Source organism: Portunus trituberculatus, chromosome 38 (genome assembly GCF_017591435.1).
Source record: "Portunus trituberculatus isolate SZX2019 chromosome 38, ASM1759143v1, whole genome shotgun sequence".
NCBI classification, from domain to species: domain Eukaryota; kingdom Metazoa; phylum Arthropoda; class Malacostraca; order Decapoda; family Portunidae; genus Portunus; species Portunus trituberculatus.
In genome coordinates, this window is record NC_059292.1 from 8,806,753 (window position 1) to 8,829,762 (window position 23,010).

At 41.9% G+C, this 23,010-nt stretch overlaps 1 protein-coding gene across 1 annotated transcript; it reads right to left on the bottom strand.

Annotated features, from left to right (window-relative positions):
- Positions 1 to 3,184: 3,184 nt before the first annotated feature.
- On the bottom strand, positions 3,185 to 11,672 carry LOC123514633. The gene is made up of 5 exons (XM_045272617.1): positions 11,484 to 11,672; positions 9,388 to 9,442; positions 7,708 to 7,780; positions 4,271 to 4,432; positions 3,185 to 3,767 (listed from the first exon to the last, which is right to left on the bottom strand). Exons 1-5 carry the CDS (start codon positions 11,488 to 11,490, stop codon positions 3,423 to 3,425), a joined length of 642 nt encoding a protein of 213 aa, XP_045128552.1. The 5' UTR covers positions 11,491 to 11,672; the 3' UTR covers positions 3,185 to 3,422.
- Positions 11,673 to 23,010: the final 11,338 nt, after the last annotated feature.

A 23,010-nucleotide genomic window follows, 5' to 3' on the forward strand; every position in this document is an offset into this window, starting at 1 on the left:
CAAGACCACGAGGCAGAACATTAGCAAACGGTCACCAGCACGCTCACAGGTCGCCCTCGAGGAAGCGTTGGTCTTTAGGTTATAGAAAACGGATGTCTCTACCTGAGGGATAAGACGGAGGGCGTGAGATGACCCGGTCAAAGAAGGACGATTAGGTCTCGCGCGGGGAGCTGGGAGTGGTGGTGGTGGTGGCGGTGAGGGTCGCCAGTGGGTATGGGTCAGTGAGGGTAGTGACCTGAGCAGCAGGGATTTACGGGGAACGGTGCCAGGGGTGGTAAGGATGGTGGCTAGCAACGGGATGGTGATTGGAAGGAGAACGGTAAGACTATCATGGAAAGGTGTAAGGCTAGCCAGAGAGAGAGAGAGAGAGAGAGAGAGAGAGAGAGAGAGAGAGAGAGGTGTGGGTGGGAGGGGGAGTCAAGGGACTAAGTGAAATAATTTGTGTGACGGAAGCTTAAAGTTTCATAAGAGAAAATAAACGACAAAATTGTATTACTTATCTTTAACAAACTTGCGACCAATCTTCCTCTTTATGCCTGACTGTGCGTCTCTCTCTCTCTCTCTCTCTCTCTCTCTCTCTCTCTCTCTCTCTCTCTCTCTCTCTCTCTCTCTCCGTGGCGGGTGAGTGGCTAGCTAACAACGGTTCTCCAAAATGTCACTTCTCTACCATCCTCACCAAACACTCATGGCTCCATAAAACAAACATTGGTTCTTCCTCTTCAGCACCAGCAAACCGCTAGGTCTCTTCCCCACTCCTCGATCTCGTCCTGGCTTAGTAGGGGTTTGATCCAAGGCCACCCGAATCTGCTTGCTGCGAATTAACACGACTATAACTAGTAGCTTTCTCTCAATGCTTATCTTGATGTAAAGATTGGTTGCTAGTTTTTTGCTTCTTCTGAATCCATTCCGACTTCGGTGTTCGCCTATGTTGCTTAATGGAAGGTCAGATATGGGTGAATTTCGAAAGGAAGCGAGTGTAGGTATGAAAGATCGAGGGAGAAGAGATGAAGGAATAGAGAGAGGAAGAGAAGATGGATAAAAGAAGGATGATGATGGAGAGGGATCAGTGTCTTGCCACGCCAAACAGCCGATTGAACTAAATCAGAAACAAGTTTGGAAATCATTACTTGAAGAGCAGATTTCCCTCGTGACTCCTTCAATGTGGCGCAACAATTTGTTTGAATGCATGCTGACTGTTCGTGCATGTTCATTGCAGCGTACATTGTATCACAGCCTTTCTAATGTATTGCGTATAAGAAGACAACAATGTATACCATTATGAATATCACTCGGGTGTATTCTCATTTATGCTACAGAACTTGGTGGAACGTTCTCATGTTCTGTGGAATTTTGATTTTCCAAGGACATTTGTTATCTATTATCAGTTTTTAAAGGAAGAATGCACTGCGTAGTTTGGTTGTTTACTATAACATCATGCTGAATATTTGGGTAATAGTAAGATTAATTCCAAATATACAAAATACTCATACATACGTCTTGTAATTAAGAGAATATTGTTGTTGTTGAAACATATAGCAGGTGAAGTAGCGCTCCCGCCTTCGTGACGTTCAGCAGGATGGCAGATCCAATACAGAGGCAAGAGGGTTGTGTTCGGATGCGGTGTGGTGCGCAGCGAACACAACCCCCTTTGAAAAATTAATGGTACTCTTATTAGAACTGTACCTTTATGACTTCATTGTTATGACATCAAAGTGCGAGTACCACCCATTAGATTTCATCATTATTACGAGAAACTGCTCCTCAAATGCAAACATGATTTCTTGTAGAGTTACATTCTGTTGCATCAGTGCTGAACAGGAATCATTTCGCCCACTAGATGAGGCGGATGAGACACCCCTGCTTCTAGGTCAGTGTAGTTCAGGATGACACAGCCGATACGCGGTCTTCCTGGCTGGAGGTGTTAAGGAGGTTCTGTGGCGCAGTCCTCGGCTAGCGACTTAAAGGTCACGAGTTAAAATCAAGCTCACGGCAGTGTCTCGTTGAGAGAGGCAGCGGTCTCTTGCAAGCCAGACCGGTGCTACATGGTCCTTTTGTGGTGACATAATTCGATTACTGTATAAGGATGAACGTCGAGTGTATCCTTTATATTGATTAAATGATGGCTCCATCTCCATCCTCCCTCCAGATTTCATTGCTGTCTTATGAAAAGCTTAAATGAACGTGCAAATCAATATATTTTCGTTTTTATTTCAAGCATATTCGTGGAAAAGCGCTCAACAAGCGTACGGAAAAATTTGTCCTTAATCGACTCTTCCAAAATTAATGTAGTAGCACTCATCAAAACTACGGGCAAAGTCCATTCCTTTTCCACATATACGCCATCGACTCTGCCAAAATTATGTATTGCGAATTTCTAAGCTGGTAGTTCTATGAATATGGCCTAAAAAAAAAAAAAAAAAAGCAGTAGTGCTCGGCTACAATATCTTAAGATGTCGCCAAGGCGTTTCTTGATGGTAGAGGTAGCTTTACGTAACTATAGTCGGCACCATTTAGTCACGTTGTTGCGGCGTCATAGTTTGATAAAATAATTTCCTTACTTATCTATTTACTCATTTCTTCTCACTTGCGCTATGATGAAACGAGGAAAAAATATTCATGTCTTGTTGTTACACTGAGTAGTCTTGAGTCCCGGCTCGTGGCAACTCCCGTCTGCAAGTTCCTCCAGCTTCCGGAGACGTGCACCGTGGTAGAAACGTTCCTAGCTGCCTCAGTCTCGTAACCCTGCAGCAACGCTCTGTTTCTGTTGTGGTTCTCTCTCTCTCTCTCTCTCTCTCTCTCTCTCTCTCTCTCTCTCTCTCTCTCTCTCTCTCTCTCAGTTGTTTAGGTTTTCTTACAGTTTGTGCCTATAGCAATTACTAACTACAATCTCACACTGCTTCTTCCTCCTTCGCATTCTTATTTACTTTGTCTGTATCATTGCAGTTCTTATCATTATCTTATATTCCTCCATTGTTTCTGATTTGTGTCCATTGCAATTACTCAGTGCACGTGGAAATATATCAATATCTCTGCCATGTTTTTTTTTCCTCCTCTGCTTCCCTTTCCGTTACCTAAGCAGCTTCATTATTCTTATTTTACCTTTATGTATCTCTTACCAAGCCTCTCCGTCTCTTACTGATAAATCCGTGTTGTTGTCGTCAAGAGGATAAAGAATATGCAAAAAGCGGATCTAAGTTTTTATTAATTGTTTTTAAGAATAGTCTGATTAACACCGCTGTTGTATCGTCCTTGTCTCCTAATTCCATTGTTTATTATAATTTTTTGCGTGCCCATCAAGTTTCCCGTCACTTTCGTTTACTTATTTTATCATATATATTCCTTCATTCTGTTTCTGTCCTTATCTTTTGTCTGTCTGTCCGTCTGCACGTTTGTGTGTCTGCCTGTCCGTCTGTCTGTCTGGTTTAAGTAAGGCTGGCCAGGTGTCGCCTCACCACACTCTTCACATCAGCACCCTTCACAACTGCATTATCCGGACGGGGATTTAAACAGGTGGAATACGCGGCCTCACAATTAACACCCGACCTTCCTGCCTGCCCGGCCTGCAGCGCCCTCGTGTAGGCGTCCTCGTCGCCAGTGAAGACCTTGGCTACCACACTAGTGATGAGGGAGGACGTGGAGTTGGTCAAGAACGCCCCAGGAACACCCCAATTCGTTCCTTCTGATGCTAAGACACGGTTGGTTTCGCAGACTGTTTTCTCAAAGCAGGCGGGTGGAAGCAGACCGTCAGCGGCGTCCACGGCACTGTGCTGCGTGGGAGGGAGGATGGAGAGGTGAGTAAGTGAAGGAGTGACGGAGGAAGGATTCTGGATTATCCGGTGTAAGGAGACTGGGTTGATGGGAGTGCTGGGAAGGAGAGACGGACGGAGGAGAGAGGCTCACACGAGTGATAAGGTGGGTAGAGTGGTGACTGGGGACGGAAGAAGGGATGGAGAATGTGGAAGTTATGGAGGGGCGATGATTTAGAGGTAGATAGATAGATAGATAGATAGATAGATATATATATATATATATATATATATATATATATATATATATATATATATATATATATATATATATATATATATATATATATATATATATATATATATATATATATATAGAGAGAGAGAGAGAGAGAGAGAGAGAGAGAGAGAGAGAGAGAGAGAGAGAGAGAGAGAGAGAGAGAGAAAGTAGATGAACTCACAAATTGGGCCTCATTACAATTACAGCACCCTAAAAAATAGCAGGTGTGGCAGGAAGGACCCACCAGTAGAGGCAGCAGGAGCACGGGGAGGGAGCCCAGTGGGTGGTGGTTCTCGGCGCCGCCACGAAACATGGCACTGACCAAGGAGTTCCTGAAGACGCCTCTGTCACCCACACTTCTGCGCCGCCGCTCTTCAGGCATCGTAACCATGTTCTCGATGATGTCCTAGGGAAGATGAACATGACAGTCATAAGTGTGTGTGTGTGTGTGTGTGTGACCGTTTTGTTCATTCTACTTACCTTTGTTTTCTCATCCTCTTTACACTTGTCCATTTCGTGCTTACTCGCTCGTCACATAAATACATGAACGAATGAAAATTAAAGTAGAATGAAATCGTAATCTATCCATCAAATTCAACAAAATGATTATCACTGGCAAGACTGAACTACTCAACTACTTTTCACTCGTTTTCCTCTACCATCGCTAGTTACACACACACACACACACACACACACACACACACACACACACACACATACACACACGTGTTATAATCATGTTTACTTATATTTCTGAATTTCCTTCACTAGATGTCTTTCAGAATTAGTCACGTATTTGAAAAAACCTTATCCTTTTTCAATCACAATTTCAGAAGCACGTATAATGACAACAAAAACCAACATTAGTATCCTTTTCCCCTGGGATGACGTAACAATGTCCTCCACCAATGAAAAACCGAGATGCAGACCACGTGACACCCTGCTTCGATAGCTGGCCAATGGGAGAAGGATATGCTCCCTTCCAACTAGTGTGCCCGAGGGGCACACTAGTTGGCTCCGATGTATTCATGGCGTCCGGGCGTTGTGTTGCGTGACCTTGAGTGATTTGGAGAGTTGTGTTGCGTTCTCGTGTTGCGTCGTGAAAGAGACCGGCGGTGGACCGAGTGGAAGAGCACGTAGTGGAGATGGATGTGGTGGTGGAGTGAGAAGGTTGTCTATTGAAATTATTGGTACTAAGTCTCTCTCTCTCTCTCTCTCTCTCTCTCTCTCTCTCTTCGTATTGCTGTTTCCGTCACTATTTCTACAATCCATATCTCCCTCTTCCTCCCCCCTTATCCTTCTCGTCTTCCACCTCCTCCATCCTTCTCTATCACCATCACCTTTCCTCCTCTCATTTCCTCCTGCTCCTCCTCCTCCCTCTCTCCTGTCCCTCAGCCACCACCACTTCCCCCTCTCCTGTATTCTCCTCCTCCTCCTCCTCTTCCCGCTCCTTCTGTCCCTCAGCCACCACCACTTCCCTCTCTCCTCCTCCTCCTCCTCCTCCTCCTCCCTCTCCTCCTGCCCATCAGCCACCACCACTTTCCTCTCTCTCCTCCTCCTCCTCCTCCTCCTCCTCCTCCTCCTCCTCCTCCTCGTCCTCCTCCATCACAGTGACACGGGAAGGTGAGATACTTGTTACTTTATTCACATCATGACCATTTTGTGCATTGAAATCTACTTAACAAACACATAATTTATGTAAAGTTAGAAGGTAGAAGCCTTCAAAATTGTTATGAATTCATATACATTATAGAATCCACGTTCCTTCATACTTCATACCGAGAGTTTTGTACTGAGCCACATTACCCCTTCAGTGCTATGACGTGTTTTCATATTCATTCTGCTTACTATTTGGAGACTTTATACAGCTTCGAAAACTAAGGTCAGGATTGAAACGGTAAAGATTCTGGCCATATATAAATCTTCTGACCCCCATAGACTCTTCCCAATGTAAATAAAATCTTCTAATCATACCTAAAACTCATGGTAAAAATGCTTCCCAGCGCTGAAGAGGTTATAATCAGTTCATCAGTCAACCAGTCAGTCACGCAGTCATTAAATTATCGAAAAGATACAATTAGTCGGCCAATCAATATTTTCTCACCCCTTCAAAAAAAAAAAAAAGGAAAACAAAAAAGCATCCACGATCATCTATTTTTGGTTCAGTCGCAGGTTTTCAGCAGGCCACATTGTGCAGGGGGGAGGGTTCAGAGAGGCTGCAGTACATAGGCGGGCGGCGCGATCCATCCCCTTGTTTGTGCCATGGACAGGCGGGAGGGCGGCTAACACCAACAAAACATTACCAGTCTGTGTGTAGGAGCATCTGCTGCGGGATCAAAGCTGGTGTTTTGCTTTGTTTTTTCCAAGCGCTTTTGTTACGTGGGAAAGCATGGACACGGGAGGAGGAGGAGGAGGAGAGAGAGGGAAAGGGATAGGGAGGGGGGAGATTATCATGATGAAGTACTGTTTTTCCATATCACGCTATATTTACTGTTTTTTTTTTTTTTTTTACGGTAAGGCCTATAGCGCCTGTAGGCACATTTGAAGAGTGTATGGGAAGCGCTGTTCAGCTTACGCCCATTAGTGGCGCAGGCAATTTTATTTATAGTGGTACCCATATTCCCATATTAGGGCCCATATCACCACCCAAGCTCATCTTGAGTGTAACATGTAGGTAACTTTAAACCACTCGACAAATGGCAAAGTGTTTTAAGGCTGTACGTGGTGGTACGTGGTGGGATTCGAACCTACGCGTGGACGTCTGCCCGATCCCTCGCTCACCACCTTATCCACTACGCCACCGCCTCCCTACTATACGTAAATTTGTCTATTATCATTATTTAGGCTGGATGTTGTTCAGTGAGTTCAGCAGGATTACGTGACTTTAGATGTTTTCTGTATTTATTTAGCAGGATTAATTTTATTTCTGCTACATGTGGTTTTGTCTTGTAGGATTACTTTACTTGTACGTGTTTTTCTTTACCTTTTTATATGTTTTGTGACTTCAGCTGGATTATTTTTGCAATGGAATTTTTCCCTCTCTGCAACAACACTATTTTACTCAGGAATTTTGGACAGCAGCAAGCAAATGTTTTTGTGACGCGGAAGATTGTCTTTTACCGCGCAACTATTTTCATTCTAATCCAATCGAGAAAACAAATGAGTGACTAAGGAATCTATCAATGCAGAGACGATTGCTGAGGAAAAAAAAAAAAGCTCGAAATTTCACTGTAATAATAAATCACCAGCTCACCATTTACATATACGAGGAAATGGAAGCGATATACGTGTCAGAAAAAAACAACTTGTGGTAGGAACTGAGACACACACAAAAAAAAAAAAAAAAACACCGCGTAGTGTAGTGGTTAGCACGCTCGACTCACAATCGAAAGGGCCGGGTTCGAGTCCCGGAATGAGGCGAGGCAAATGGGCAAGCCTCTTAATGTGTAGCCCCTGTTCACCTAGCAGTAAATAGGTACGGGATGTAACTCGAGGGGTTGTGGCCTCGCTTTCCCGGTGTGTGTTGTGTGTGATGTGGTCTCAGTCCTACCCGAAGATCGGTCTATGAGCTCTGAGCTCGCTCCTTAATGGGGAAGACTGGCTGTGTGACCAGCAGACGACCGAGGTGAATTACACACACACACACACACACACACACACACACCTCATCCACTCACTCACCCTTAGCAGCTCGATGAGACCCAGAAGACCGATCACTCCAAGGGCAGAGTTACATTCCACCTCCTTTGCGTATCTGGAGTAGAGGTTGTAGTAGTAGTAGTAGTAGTAGGAGTAATGATAATAATAGTAGCAGTAGTAGTAGTAGTAGTAGTAGTAGTAGTAGTAGTAGTAGTAGTAGTAGTAGTAGTAGTAGTAGTAGCAGAATGTGGATGAGACAAGGGGTAGAGAGATAACAGAGTACGTAGAAAACACACAGGAGGATTACACTGAATAACAAACAACAACAGGTCCATTATTCACGAGACTCTTTGGAAACGTGTTCTTAGAGAGAGAGAGAGAGAGAGAGAGAGAGAGAGAGAGAGAGAGAGAGAGAGAGAGAGAGAGAGAATGTTCATGAATTCAATAAAATCTTCTAAAATGGGTCAGCATGAGGAGGAGCGTCAGTCAGAGGGCAGTGAAGGAAGGGAGGGAAGGAGGTGCCTCATTGAAAAGGAAAAATAAATATTAATATGAGGTGCTAGGAATACAGTGCAAGATTTGAAAGTAATGATAACTTGAGTGTTATCTCCTGTTAACATGAAATAGAACGTTGAAAAGGAAGAGATAGAAGGCGATAAATTTACAGAATACTAATCTAATGTCATTGGAATAAATTTTTCGTTATAAAAGTAATAATTGTAATAAATAAGTTTTTAAATAAAAGTCATGGTAAACGAATAATTCACTGAGATGTGAGGTTATGTGTGTAAAATATATATAACACAAAACTAATTGTGAATATGAATGAGTAAAGTTTTAGAGAATGAACAGAAAATTAGCAAAATAGTAATGAATGATGTTATGAAAATGTTGAATGTAGAGTAGTGAAAATGAAATGTAAAACTGAAAGAAATATCAAACAAGTTCCTAATTAGAAAGAATGAAAATATATATATGTAACAGAAAAGAGAACGCTATTTTTTAACATACTTCTTTTTTACTCTTATCGTTTAGTATACTGTGTAAAATGATACACGATTAAAAAAGAAAGTGTTTTTTGTTAGAATTACGTCCCCACTTTACCCTTAGCAACTTTTTACACGTTCTAGTTTTTAGTCTTGTGTATAAGATGTTCAGTGAGCGAATAATTAGACAGGTAACAGTGTAGTCTTAATAAAGCACGTAATTAACTTGCCTCTGAACTTGATAATGAAGGTAAGAAGACGGGATAATGAAGGTGAAAAGACGGGAGAGAGAGAGAGAGAGAGAGAGAGAGAGAGAGAGAGAGAGAGAGAGAGAGAGAGAGAGAGAGATGGGCTTTGTATTAAGGAAGGACTGGTGTTCATGAAAAGGAAATATTTGAGTGGTGCTGATTTATACTTATATTCATCTTCTATTGGTAGGGTAGTGTGTGTAGGGTGTGTGCGTGAACAGACAGACAGACAGACAGACGAACAGATGGACGGACAAACAGACAGACAATGAAAAGACACCAACAGAAGCTTGATCACATGAACTAAGACGAACAGATGGACGGACAAACAGACAGACAATGAAAAGACACCAACAGAAGCTTGATCACATGAACTAAGCAGCCCTACACACTGTCAGATCCAACACCTAACAGGCCACCTTATCACACGGTGCCCTGTCTGCTTTGGGGAAAGGTAACTGTGTTGAACGTAATATAGTAACACTCACCCGCCACCGTGAGACTGTCCGTAGCCACTGGCAGACGCGAAGCTCCCGAATAATCCTGCAGGAGGAGGAGGAGGAGGAGGAGGAGGAGGAGGAGAAGGAAAAGAAGAGGATAAAGAAAAGAAGGAAGAGGAGGAGGAGGAAGAATAGGGAGAGGCAGATGGTTTAGGAAGAGGAGGATGATAAAGAGGAGGGAGGAAGTAAATGAAATTATTGTGACAGGTTGTTTCAAGAAAATTGAACAGAGAGAGAGAGAGAGAGAGAGAGAGAGAGAGAGAGAGAGAGAGAGAGAGAGAGAGAGAGAGAGAGAGAGTTTAACATCAAATGAACGTAAAGGATTAAAACTCGCGCGCACACACACACACACACACACACACACACACACACACACACACACACACACACACACACACTGAAATATTCGTCAACTCATCTTTTGACGACCTAATTCCTAATTTATGTGGGTGCTTATGTGTAAGTGAGCGTGCGAGTTTGCCTGTCTTCTCTCTCTCTCTCTCTTATCGTTCCAGTGGCTGCACGAACACGCAACGTAAACAATGGAACTGAGAGAGAGAGAGAGAGAGAGAGAGAGAGAGAGAGAGAGAGAGAGAGAGACCACAACACTACTAGCTACACCTATCCACAGTTGCACGTATACTCCAGAAACACCAGTGGCTTCAAATAACACTGCATAGTTGTACAGTGGCACGTATCACACCGCACCACTGGAATGCTGTGTTATTTGTGCTGTGGTAACGGGAAAACATGACACAAAATAACAACAATGCAACCACCACCACCACCACTACCACCACTTCTACCACAATTACTACCACTACTACTCCATTAACACTACTACCACTAACAGCAACACTATATCAGCACTACTATAAGAGCGACTAAACACAATTGTAATACTTAACGTTTAACAAGAGCGTTCTAACTACACCACGTGACACCAGTAATGCGCAATTAACGCCTCATATACAAACACCTCATTTCCTTTTAATTCCTATGTAACAGTAAGCCACACTAGTAGTTCATGTAAGGCCTGACACTGCAGCTCGTCTTGCGCTACGTGACGCTGTCTGATCTAGTGACACGCATGCAGTAACGCTTCCCATTACAGTACAGTTGGTCCTGTATAACTGTGTAAGCTTAGCGACACGACTTGCATATCTATTTGATGCACAGTGTAGTGGGTTAACTTCAGTGTATGTATATAACTGCTTAACTTTGTATATAATAGAGAGAAAAATCAAGAAAAGTATTGAATTTATCGGTCCAATTGGTTCCATATAATCTCAGTTATAGTAAAAAGAATTATCTTCAGCTTAACACGTATAACTGTATAACTCGGCAGTGGAAAGGACTCCAGCATTTATGTTTCCCGCTTTTAGCATAATTTAGTGGATCCACGAGTATTTCCTTATGTGCGCTACTCACCCACTGCCACCTGCAACGCACATCCCACGCTGCACTGGGACTAATTACATCACGCTCGAGAGAGGATAATGGGGTGGAAAGGCTTTTTTGCAGGATGATCAAGGGAAGAGGGAGAGAGCTGGGTGAATAGGGAGAGTTAACAATAAGAATCCAAATGGAAGACTCACACGACACTTATCATTAACGTACATTTCTTTTTTTTTTTTATCAAAAATCTTAACATCGTTGTTTATTAATACCGCCCACAGCTCCGGGGTTCATGTTAATCAGTTACCCTCAGGAAATCACTGAGTTGAGGATGAACCAATTAACATGCTGCTGGGAAAGGCACTGAGTCCTTCGGGTTCTTGGAGAGATGGCATGCACGTATCATTAATATTAACTTACTGAAAATGAGAAATTGCTCTGCATGGATCCGATAACCTTTAATGTCACCACCTCTTTGTCTGATTTCAGGATTTCACATTGAATTGTTGAATAAAACTGTATGATTAAAAAAATACCTATCATCAAAACAGTTTACAAATTGTTGTAATTACATCCCTGAATCAATTATATAAATAACCTTATGATTAAAACACCATATCCTCTAATTTAGCCTTACGGACGAATTAAGATATCAAGTGATGAAATGTAAACCTCAAGATACATACCACTCATTTTTCCTTTGCTGTTTCTCTACCGTAAGAATGAAAACACGCCTTGTTATAACTTGAGCGCTCGTTCGTCGTCGCCTGCGCCTGAAAGTTGTCAGCGTCCGCCGTCTCCCGCTCGCCACTGAGGTGCGGTGTGGCCGAGACCGATGAGGCGGGAGGCAGCAGCGGGGTGGTGGGGCGGAGCGAGCCAGGTTGGGCAGGATCGTTGAGAAGGCTTGAGATGCCTGTACCGCTCAACAGATGGCGGAGTATGAGTCAACTTTCCTGAAACAAACAGAAAATATAATAAGGTGGAGGTGGAGACAGAAAAAAAAGTAGTAGTAGACAAGAAGAGGAAGAGGAGGAGATGACAAGGAGAGAAGACATGGGGAATAATAGATGAAAAAAGACTAAAGAAGATATCCGTGTGATAGTAAAACATAATAAGATGCATAGCAGAAGGCAAAGGAATGGTAAAACTACATGACTCGCTGCTACGGTGTTTGCTCAACTATTTATGCTGGCTGTGGAACACCAGGAATTTAAATATTTGTGAAAACAGAATACGCGCATGTTTAAAAATTAATGTTGGAGAATAAACGCAATTAGTATTATGGGTGTGATGATGATGCAGTGCTGGCAGGAGAGCACGGTGGAGGCTAAAAGGTGATGAATTAAGGTGATGTAAGGTGATGGTGTAGGTGATGGTGATGAAGGTCTCAGTTAGTATTGTTATGGTGGTGGTCTTGTTGGTGGCGGTGGTGGTTGAGAAGTGAGGCATGACCCGCCCTGCCGGAGGTCATAACAGGACTACTAGGATAGCCTGGAGAGGACCACGTGCTCCACCTTGCGCTCCACTGACCCTCGTGTGTGTGTGTGTGTGTGTGTGTGTGTGTGTGTGTGTGTGTGTCCACCTTTTATCCTTTATTTATCTCTCATTAAAATAAAAAGAAACATATCGGCGAGAGAGAGAGAGAGAGAGAGAGAGAGAGAGAGAGAGAGAGAGAGAGAGAGAGAGAGAGCAGCAAACATTACTCTTACATACACCGCTACAGCAGATCAGAATTGTCACGTCTCCCTCACATCGCGCTCGCGGCATACAGGCGGACCACTAAACACGCGCCACAGTTACTACCAGCACTCAAAGGGGCCGAGTAGAGGGAAGGCTGCGCTGGAAGACCGAACGACAAACACGCTAACGATACACTCAGAAGGAACTGTTATCTAGCCACGAAGAACCATAAGATCAGTCGATGGAGAGAGGAAATACTTCAGGAACCGACCAAATACAGTGATGGATGGTGGTAGATGGCGGTAAAAGAGGATGGATGGCGAATAGAGATGGGAAGGAGCAAATAGTGGTAGTAATAGTGCAGAGGATGACGAAAAGGGAATGAAGATGTGGTGGAATAAATGGGAAGTGAAGGAAAGGAGACTAGCTAATGAAGGAAGGAAACAAGGAGAGACAAAGAGTTAGGGAAGGATATATGAATAAAAATGTGATGTTTGTAGAGAGAGAGAGAGAGAGAGAGAGAGAGAGAGAGAGAGAGAGTCAATAATGGTGATGCTAATGACAATCGTGGTTGCAGCGATGAACACTTAATGAATAATCAGACATATAGTAATGACAAAAATAATGATAATAGGTAAGAACCCGTATTTGGGAAGTGTTGGTAATAGAGAGCTTGAGGAAATATAGTTGTGTTTGATAAAGCATTAATTACTGTAGTTGTAATGATGTAAGGAGGGGAAGGAAGGGAAGGGAGGAAGGGAATGTAGATGGTGTGTGCCTGAGTCCTTTCCGCACCTGCCGCAGAAATAGAAGTGGTGATGAAGTTGTGTTATGATAATGAACTTTGGGTGAGGAGGCTTGGCTGGCGCGCGGTCAAGATGTGAAGGAGTGTTGTCTTCTCCTCCTCCTCCTTCTCCTCCTCCTCCTCCTCCTCCATCAGCTCTTCCCTATTCCTCTGGTATTCATTATCATTTCTTATATCTGTTTCCTATTATTACAGCTTCTCATTTTTGTCCTTATTTTTTTTTCTTGTTCTGCTTCTTGTTTTTCATGTTCTCGTTCTTCTTGTTCTTTTAGGGTCATCACCACCACCATCGTCTTCGTTTTCTACTACTGCAACCACTATCACAATTACAACAACTCCCACTGTTTATACCACTGCTATGCCGCACCATTACTACTACGAAGAATCAAGATAAAGAAATAAAACGAAAAAATATACGCGCGAAGGAAAAATGCGTAGTAAGAGAAAGAGGAGAAGGAGGAGGAGGAGGAGGAGGAGGAGGAGGAGGAGGAGGAGGAGGATGCGAAGTAGTAGTATTAGCAATAGCAGTTGTAAAAGTAGGAGTGGGAGGAAGGATACGTCTCGCTCACTGTAGTAGGAGTCTCAGTGGGCCAGGAGGCGTAGCGGCACCGGCCCGTTACCTCCCAAGGGTGAACAACATACTGGGTCAGGCAGGTCGTGGCAGCACCTGGCCAGCTGCTTCCCCTGAGGAGGAGCAACACTAGGGAACACAAAGGAAGGAAAACAGCAGCACACGTGTTCATGGCCTTAACGATAGATAGAAACCCGTACATAAAAACGCTCTTCTCCCTCACCGCAACTGTTTTCAGAAACCAAAGAGATGATTAACAAAATTCTCAAGACTGTTATTCGTTCTGTTGATAATGTAAAAATAGTGTTCATCTGTCCCTGGAACAATAAAAGCATCGTTAAAAGCTCTAATAACTTCAAACAGAGGCTTTTGAAATAGTGGAGAAGAGTTTCAGATCACGATTTGATGCGAAAGCTGCGTCTTTTCTGTAATAAGAAATTCATGTGGCGATAAAGGATGGTAGAATGGATAGAAAATGTGGGAGATAAGGTAAGGAGTGAATGGAGAAGAATAAATGGTAAAAGGAAGAATGAAAAGAATACAGTATAGATAGGGAGGGAGAATAGAAAGAAAAACAAAGGACGGGCGAATTGATTTGAATAAGAAAGGAAAGAAAAGAAAGGAAGATGATGGAGGGCTGTATAAACGAAGAATGGGAGAGAAATTATGATAGAAGGAGAAATGAGATGATTGAGTATAGAAAGGACAGTAAGAAAAGGAGAAAGAAAGTGAAGTTGGGTGAATTTGAAACGAGAAGGGTAAAGAGGAAGAGGAGAATGGCAAGAAGGAAGAAGCAGAAGAATAACACATAAGAAGAGGTGAAGAGAAATAGGGAAATGGAAAATAAGGAAACAATTAAGGAGAAGCGAAGATTGACAGGAAGAAGGAAAAATAAGAAGACGAAGAAAGCAAAAGGAAAGGATGACAAAAAAGGAAAGGTAATATAGAAAAGAAGAAAAAAAAAAGAAAACCAAGTATGAAAAAGAAGAAGAAATTGAAAAGAAAGATGAAGGTATAGAAGAAATGAGAAGAGACTAAAAGATAAAGGATAAAGATGACAACGAGGAAAGAGATAGAGGAAAATAAATCATAGGCAATCAAGGGATAAAGGTGAAAAGTGCAGGGCTGACAATGTGTGATAGAAGAGAGAGAGAGAGAGAGAGAGAGAGAGAGAGAGAGAGAGAGAGAGAGAGAGAGAGAGAGAGAGAGAGAGAGAGAGAGAGAGAGAGAGAGAGAGAGAGAGAGAGAGAGAGAGAGAGAGAGAGAGAGAGAATGAATGAAGAAATAAAAGAAAAACGTAGTAAATATAAACAAGACTACAACAATAAGTAGTTACTAAGACATAATCCACCCTCTACTACTACTACTACTACTACTACTACTACTACTACTACTGCCTCCTCACTTACCTGCTTATCCATTTACCCTATCCACCTACCCATCAACCTCCTCCCTTCCTCCTAACTTGATTGGATACATTTATCAGCTGAATGGCTCTCAGGAGTGTTTTTATTGAAGGGGCGTATGTGTAATCTCCAAACACTTTCTATAGTTTGCTCTTCAACATGGAAACACGAAGAACAAACAGAACAATTACTCGTCAAATACACGGTCTCCTTGCGATGAGATGGGGGAGTGTGGTGAGGAGGGTACTGGTTGTGGTAAGAAGAGAGGAGGAGGAGGAGGAGGAGGAGGAGTAGGAGAAGAAGGAGGAGGAAGAGAGCAGGAAGATGGGGTGGAAGAAATCTGAGGATACACACTGGAGCGATTAAGGTGGATGCTGTGGTTTAAAGAGGCATTAATTAAGAGGTAGGGAGGGAAATTTGACGAGATGGAGTGGCGTTTCTTTGCATCTCATGACTGGAAAGAGAGAGAGAGAGAGAGAGAGAGAGAGAGAGAGAGAGAGAGAGAGAGAGAGAGAGAGAGATTGAAACTGAGCTTCACTTGAAACTTTGAAGCAGAGCAGCTCTAGACAGACGTGGAGAGAAGTAAGTAGTACAGTACTTACTCATGGAAGAGGAATGAACAAGTCCCTATGCTGTGAAACGCCTTGAATCTTCCTAAAGACAATTTCTAAAGGTCACAAAGATGATTAATCGCTATGTAATGAGTGTTTTATTTCCGGCCATTGAGGCAAAGCTGCTTAACGTTATCGGTAGAATCATGAAAGCACTCTTGAAAACCACTAGACTCTGATAAGAGATACTGAAGTACTTAGGAAGACTATCCTTTGAGTAACAAAAAATAAAGGGCGATCAAAAAGCTATGCAAAGTTGTTAATAAGAAAGAGAAGAGAAATAAATGAAAGACTAAGGTAACCAACGCGGCATGGAACATTGACAAAGGCGAATGAATAAGGAGGAGGAAGAAAACGAAGAAGAAGAGGTAGAAAAACAAGAATAAGAACAAGAACAAAAAAGAAAGAAAGAAAGAAAGAAAGAAGAAAGAAGAAGAAGAAGAAGAAGAAGAAGAAGAAGAAGAAGAAGAAGAAGAAGAAGAAGAAGAAGAAGCAGAAGAAAAATATGAAGAACAACAAAAGAATGAAGAGAAAGGGGATATATGAAGAAAAAGTTAAATCAAAATGAGAGAAGAACGAAAAGAAAACACGGACAAAACAGAAAAGACAGACAAGAAGTAGGACTGATAACGTTATCAGCAATAGTAGCGATATATAATTGCTGCGATTATGACAGCTATTTTGATGAAAGATATAGATAAAAGATAAAGGAGTGATAATTGTGGGAAGGAAGGTGGTGCTTACAAACGGAGAGGTGGGTGGGATGTTTGCTCGTGTGGAAAGAGTTGAAGTAGCATGATGGAGGTAGAGTGTACTGGAGTAGAGAGGCTGTTGTCAGTGTGTAGATGGAGGAGCTGATGCAAGTGGTGGTGGAATGTCTGATATGAAAAAGCAATTAATAGAAATGTGATAAAATGCTTTTGTTTTTCCACGTTACGGGTTTGATATAAGATGATAAAATAGAGAAGTAGCATATCAATTTTTTTTTCTCTCTACTAAACAAAGTATAAGAAAAGTGATAGAGATAAGCGATAAATTTTAATCTTTCTCCACGACGTTATAGTACAAAGATGAATGATAACTTGTATTCTTCTCCCTTCATGACACACACACACACACACACACACACACACAGCCCGGTAGCTCAGTGGTTAGAGCGCTGGCTTCACAAGTCAGAGGACCGGGGTTCGATTCCCCGGCCGGGTGGAGATATTTGGGTGTGTCTCCTTTCACGTGTAGCCCCTGTTCACCTAGCAGTGAGTAGGTACGGGATGTAAATCGAGGAGTTGTGACCTTGTTGGCCCGGTGTGTGGTGTGTGCCTGGTCTCAGGCCTATCCGAAGATCGGAAATAATGAGCTCTGAGCTCGTTCCGTAGGGTAACGTCTGGCTGTCTCGTCAGAGACTGCAGCAGATCAAACAGTGAATTACACGTAACACACACACACATACACACACACACACACACACATACACATAAACACACATGCACAGAAACACAAACACACACACGAAAAAAATCAGTCATACGAAGACATTGTGACAACTTTTAATTTTGTTTTGCCTTCGTGATCCTAATTAACCTTTTCTCCTTTTCTACCTGACAGGGAAAGGGAGACAGGAAGGCGCCCATTGCGTCACAAGTTGGTGCTGCCTCTGGACGCGTGGATGGACGGTGGGATGATGGGCGTGATGGTTGTGAAAAAGAAAGAAACTCCTTCTTATGTGGTCCTCAGACATGTTACGTCCCTCTCCTCATTACGTTTCTCCTACGCCCCACTCCAATGGCCCCTGTGGCTGTCCCTTGGCCCTGTGGCTGCACCTTGGCTGCCATGTGGCTGCCTCTCAATCCCTGTGGATCACCTGCCAATCCTCAGCTCAGGTAGCTACATTCTTTTCTCACCTTGCAGTGTCGTCTCAGGTGCGTTGCTTCCCTCTTTGGGTATTCTTGTGTGTGTGTGTGTGTGTGTGTGTGTGTGTGTGTGTGTGTGTGTGCGTGTGTGTGTAAGTGTGCGCGTTTCTAGGGAGCAATTACTCATATTTGATTTCTTATGGGTTGATGGTTGAAAATTTGGACTGTTTTCGGTTTTGTTCATATCGATTATGGATAAAATATACCTCTATCCTCTTCCCGCTTCCCCAACAAACACAGGTCTTCCACCACTACACAGAATTAAACTACTAAGTCCGTATATTAATGATAATCTGCAACATCACCATTTCTACCAAAACCACCACCACCACCACCACCACCACTACCACCAACACCACCACCACTACCACCACCACCACCACCACCACCACCACCACCACCACCACCACCTGCCACCCGCAACACACACCTGTTCTTGCTTCTAATTAAGGGCCACCAACTCGGGTATATACCTCAGACAAGCAATTGGACCTTAGAATCATGAGGAGTACGGAAGGTGTTTCATCATCATCATCATCACCACTATTATCATCATCTTCATCATCACCATTATCATCATCTTCATCATGGTCGTCGTCGCCTCGAAAGTAAAAGTGGAAACAGAAAAAATTGTGGAAAAAGATTAGAAGATAGACAGAGCTGATTAAACATTCAGATATTCCATGGGTTTAATGGATCAAGAGAGAGAGAGAGAGAGAGAGAGAGAGAGAGAGAGAGAGAGAGAGAGAGAGAGAGAGAGAGAGAGAGAGAGAGAGAGAGAGAGAGAGAGAGAGAGAGAGAGAGAGAGAGAGAGAGAGAGAGAGAGAGAGAGTTTGATTTCTGCAGTGAAGTGAAGTGAAGTGGCCTCTGTGAAGTGATCTGAGTGTTGTAGGTGTTGCGCTTTAAGCAAAGTGTCTGGCGCTGGTTAGTGAAGTGAGAACACAAGTGCATTTAGAAAAGTAGTATATGAAAGTAATGTAATGTTGTAACGATGCTTAAAGAAAAGGTGGCAAAATGAATGTGTTCGGAAAAATAAAGTGATAAATATTATGTTAAAAAGCGTGAGATAAGTATTTGGAAAATATAATGTTTAGAGAAAATGTGTCTGGCGAATTGCAATATGAAAGCCGGAAATATTACATTAATGCTTAGAAAAATGCAACGAAACCAGTGCGTTTGAAAATTCTTATACTAAAAAGAGAAATGCTGCGTTGATATTCAAAGGAAAAAAACATATAGTAAAAAGTGTAAAAGAGATTGTCATATACTGAAAGAAGTATACTCGTATGTACAAACGGAAATGCAACCTCAAGTATTAAAGCAACAAGAAAATGAAAAGAAACGTGATTACGATAAAAGCTTTGGTGAAAATTACTAAAAAGAAATGTGAATAGAAAGAGGCAAAAGAATAGTTTCAAAAGTTAATAGAAAAGCAAAGTTTAATGAGAACAAATGAAGAAAGAAAACAGGAGTTTAAATGAAAGTGGAAGTAGAGTTGATAGATAGAACAAAATAAATTAAATCGGTAGAAGAGTTCAAAGGTTTATGAATAAAGAAAAAAACTGCGAAGTAAAAATAAAACACGATCGTAAAATGAAATAACGACTATATTATGACGTCGGAAATGCACTAACGAAAACGGAATAAAAAATAAAAACAGAAATCAACAAAAAATTAAAACATTCACACAAATAAGAGAAGCGAGATCAAGGAGTTTTATAACCTGCCGTGACTTTGTTAGCATAGCATCGAAATAAAAGAATACTGAAAACGTAACATCTCGAGGAGTCATTCATTTGCGACCCAACGATAGAGAAATAAATAGATACATAAAGAAAAAATAAACATTGAGTAGTTATGGACAGGTGGACATATAGATAAATAAGAAGATTAAGAGATTAACCGATTTATAGACAGATTGAAAGACTAATTTTTAGATAAGCATTCAGACACATTGGTTTATACTCGGTGCCACAGCAAGAAGGTCATGAGGTGATGCTGGTGGAGACTGAAGGAGAGGAAGAGCTGAGACCACTGAAACACCCCTCAGCTCTCACCCCCCAGTTCAATCCTACGCCCTTTCACCCTCACGTCACAGGATGGGGCAAATGGGACAACTGGAGGGGAGAGGAACGGGCCTGACACACCCTCTGGCACTCGATGCCCTTCACCTCCTGACAGCGCACTCCCTTCCAGCCACTACCTGCCTCCCACAGCCTTCCTGAGCACTGCAAGGTAAGAAGATGACAAAATATGTTATTTATAGTATATTTGTATTTTTGAATTGCGTAAAGGTCGAGCAGGAAGATGAAGGAGGTTATTTTGGGGTCATTGTCATTATTATTATTGTTTTATACAGATATTAAGACAAAAAAGAAAAAAAAGTGAGAATGGGTGTAATAAAAAACTGAATCACTGTCAAAGTTACGGAACATCGAAGAAAGAACATAAAAAGTCACAAGAATTAACATGAATATCAACATCTGTTCAATTTACTTTTCATCTCTTGTTTTGGGCAGTAGAAATTATGCATTGCTGCTGTTCGCGCGTCTCTATCTCATGCCTTCCTGCTCCGCCTATACTTCGTGCGATGTTCATTTACGCTTTTTGTTGCTGTTTCCCTGTCGATTCTGCGTCTGCACCGCTCATTTGTCTAGTTTTCTTTCATCGTATTTTTTCGTTTCCGTTCTCAAATCCACTCGGCCTTGCTCTGCTTTCCTCTCAAATACAAGAGTTGTTATTTTTCATTCCTTTTCTTCCACAGTCTCTCCCGTCCCGTCCTTCTTCTCTCTATAATCTTGCCTGTCCTTGTCTTTACCATGTGTTCTGTTGGCACACTTTTCCTCTCCACCTGTGGCAGAGAAGGAGGAGGAGGAGGAAGAGGAGGAGGGAGAAGGAGAAGAAAAAGGAAGAGGAGGAGGAGGAGGAGGAGGAGGAGAGGGAGGAGGAGCTGAAACTTAAAGGGAATCAACGGAATAACAAACAGCAGTCGATCTATTACCCCTTACAGGTTTGTTTGTGGGCAAAATATTATAATCAAAAGAAGAAAAACAGAATAACAGACTAAATACTCCTCCCCATCCAACCTCTCTCCCTCCCTTACTCACTAACCAGGACCACCAGGAAAAGAAAAGAAAAGAAAAAACTCAGGAAAAAAACAGCCTGCAAACTTTACACGAATAAAATAAGTTTCACCATTTTTCTCTCCATCTGCGAGCTGCTATTTTACCAACAAGTCTCAGCAAGGCACCATTTCATTGATAGACACGTACGAATTTTTATTGCATTGCATTTGGATACTATCGTAGTTGTGGACTGGAGTTTAAATATGTTTATAAACTATTTTGGAAAGGATAGAGAGGGGAAGGAGTAAGAGAAAGAGGAGGAGGAGGAGGAGGAGGAGGAGGAGAGGTGTGAAAAGACTTAAAGGATAAGAAGGAGGAAGAGGAGGAGGACAAAGGGAATTAAAATGAGACGGAGGGAAAGGAGGGAAGAGGAGACGAGGTGAAAGAGGATGAAGGTGAAAGGAAAGAAACAGAAAAGAAGGAAGAGGAGGTAACGAAAAAAAAGAATAGGAGAGGAGGATGGCTAGTAAAAAAAAGACAGAAGAAGAAAATTAGGAAGAGAAATAAGAAGGAAAGAGAAAAAAAAAGAAAGAAGAGAAAAAGAGAAAAAGGAAGAGCAGGAGGTGGAACGGAAAAGAGAGAAATAGGAGTAAGAGGAAGAGCTGGACGAGGAGTAGAAAAACCATGATATACCAACCACTGCCCAAGAACAAGATAAACGGAAGCAGTTACTCTTATTTTGCTGCCCTGGGATGTGTGTTTTTCTCCGGCATTCACGCTGCTGACTCATTGTGGAAGCTTGGGAAGAGACCCACGCGAGCCCACAACCCTTTGAGACACGTTGGCCATTTCCCTGCCTCGTGTTTTATGGATGGCGGCGCTTGCTAGGGTTATCACGTGTCCAAGAATTGTGGTAAAGGGAAAATTACTAACGTTGATATTCTCTCATTTTGTTTGCCTTGTATGGTTTTTTGGTTTACGATTGTGTATATTTTTTTCTCTCTTATGTTTTATTTCCTACGGTTTTTCTTATTGCTATATGTGGATTTGTTAATTTTTTTTCATTTTGTGCATTTTTCTAAGTTCTTTCAAATTTTACATGTTTACTTTGTGTTCCATTTTAAATTCTTGTATTTATGATTACGATAATCGCGATTTGTCATATTTTTTTCGATCTCAGTAATTACGATATTCTTTTTTTTATGATTTTCCAAAATTGTCACTTGGTTTTTATGTTCTCTCATCAGAATCTTGCAAATGTTATATGGATTCTTTGTCCTCTTTTATTTTCTTGTCTTCCGAATATTACTTAAGTTGTTTTTCTTAGTTTTTCAAATGTTAGTTTCGTTTTCAAGTATTTTTTTCTATCGAATTTTTAGAAACATCTTTTGTTTTAAGTTTTCTGTATCATATCTTACAAGTTTTACTTCTATTTCCAATTTTTCTATTCAAATAAGACGAGCACCACATGTGTTTTCAGTTTTTTTTTTTAATCTTTCAAATGTCCCTAATATTTTCGGTTTTGCTTTTTCAAATCTTCTAAACGTCATTTGCATATCCAGCTTTCCTTTTCAAATCTAACTTCTGTTTCCATTTTTTTCCAATTTTCCAAATATCTCTTCCATTTTCAGCTTTTCTGTTAAGAACTTTAAGACATTACGTGTATTTTATAATTTCCTTTTCATATTTTCCATGCGTCACATGTGTCATCAGTTTCCTTTTTACAGATGTTCCCAATGTCAGGTGAACTTTCCCGATCACTAGGTCTCTGGTGTTTTCCTTCTTCCTTCATTAGCCGCGGCAGCCGCAATCACCAAAGGTGTAGAAAAAGTCACACCTCGGTGGCAGTTAGCATGTTTGTTCATTTGTGTGTGTGTGTGTGTGTGTGTGTGTGTGTGTGTGTGTGTGTGTGTGTGTGTGTGTGTGTGTGTGTGTGTGTGTGTGTGTGTGTGTGTGTGTGTGTGTGTGTGTGTGTGTGTGTGTGTGTGTGTGTGTGTGTGTGTGTGTGTGTGTGTGTGTGTGTGCGTGTGAGTATGTTTTATGGAAGCTTTGTTTGTGTAATTAGATTGAGGGCAGCTTCTCTCAGTTTCTCGTCTGCATAATTACTCGTATATGGTAACTTCCTCGTTCTTATCCTGGAGGGCTGAATTCTCCGATTCGATGAT

Excerpts from the sequence above, each read along its gene's own strand:
- LOC123514633 (XM_045272617.1), bottom strand. Across the intron at positions 7,781-9,387 it reads GGACAGTCTCACGGTGGCGG|ATACGCAAAGGAGGTGGAAT; the intron begins GTGAGTGTTACT and ends CCTCTACTCCAG. Across the intron at positions 3,768-4,270 it reads TGCTCCTGCTGCCTCTACTG|CACAGTGCCGTGGACGCCGC; the intron begins GTGGGTCCTTCC and ends CCTCCCACGCAG.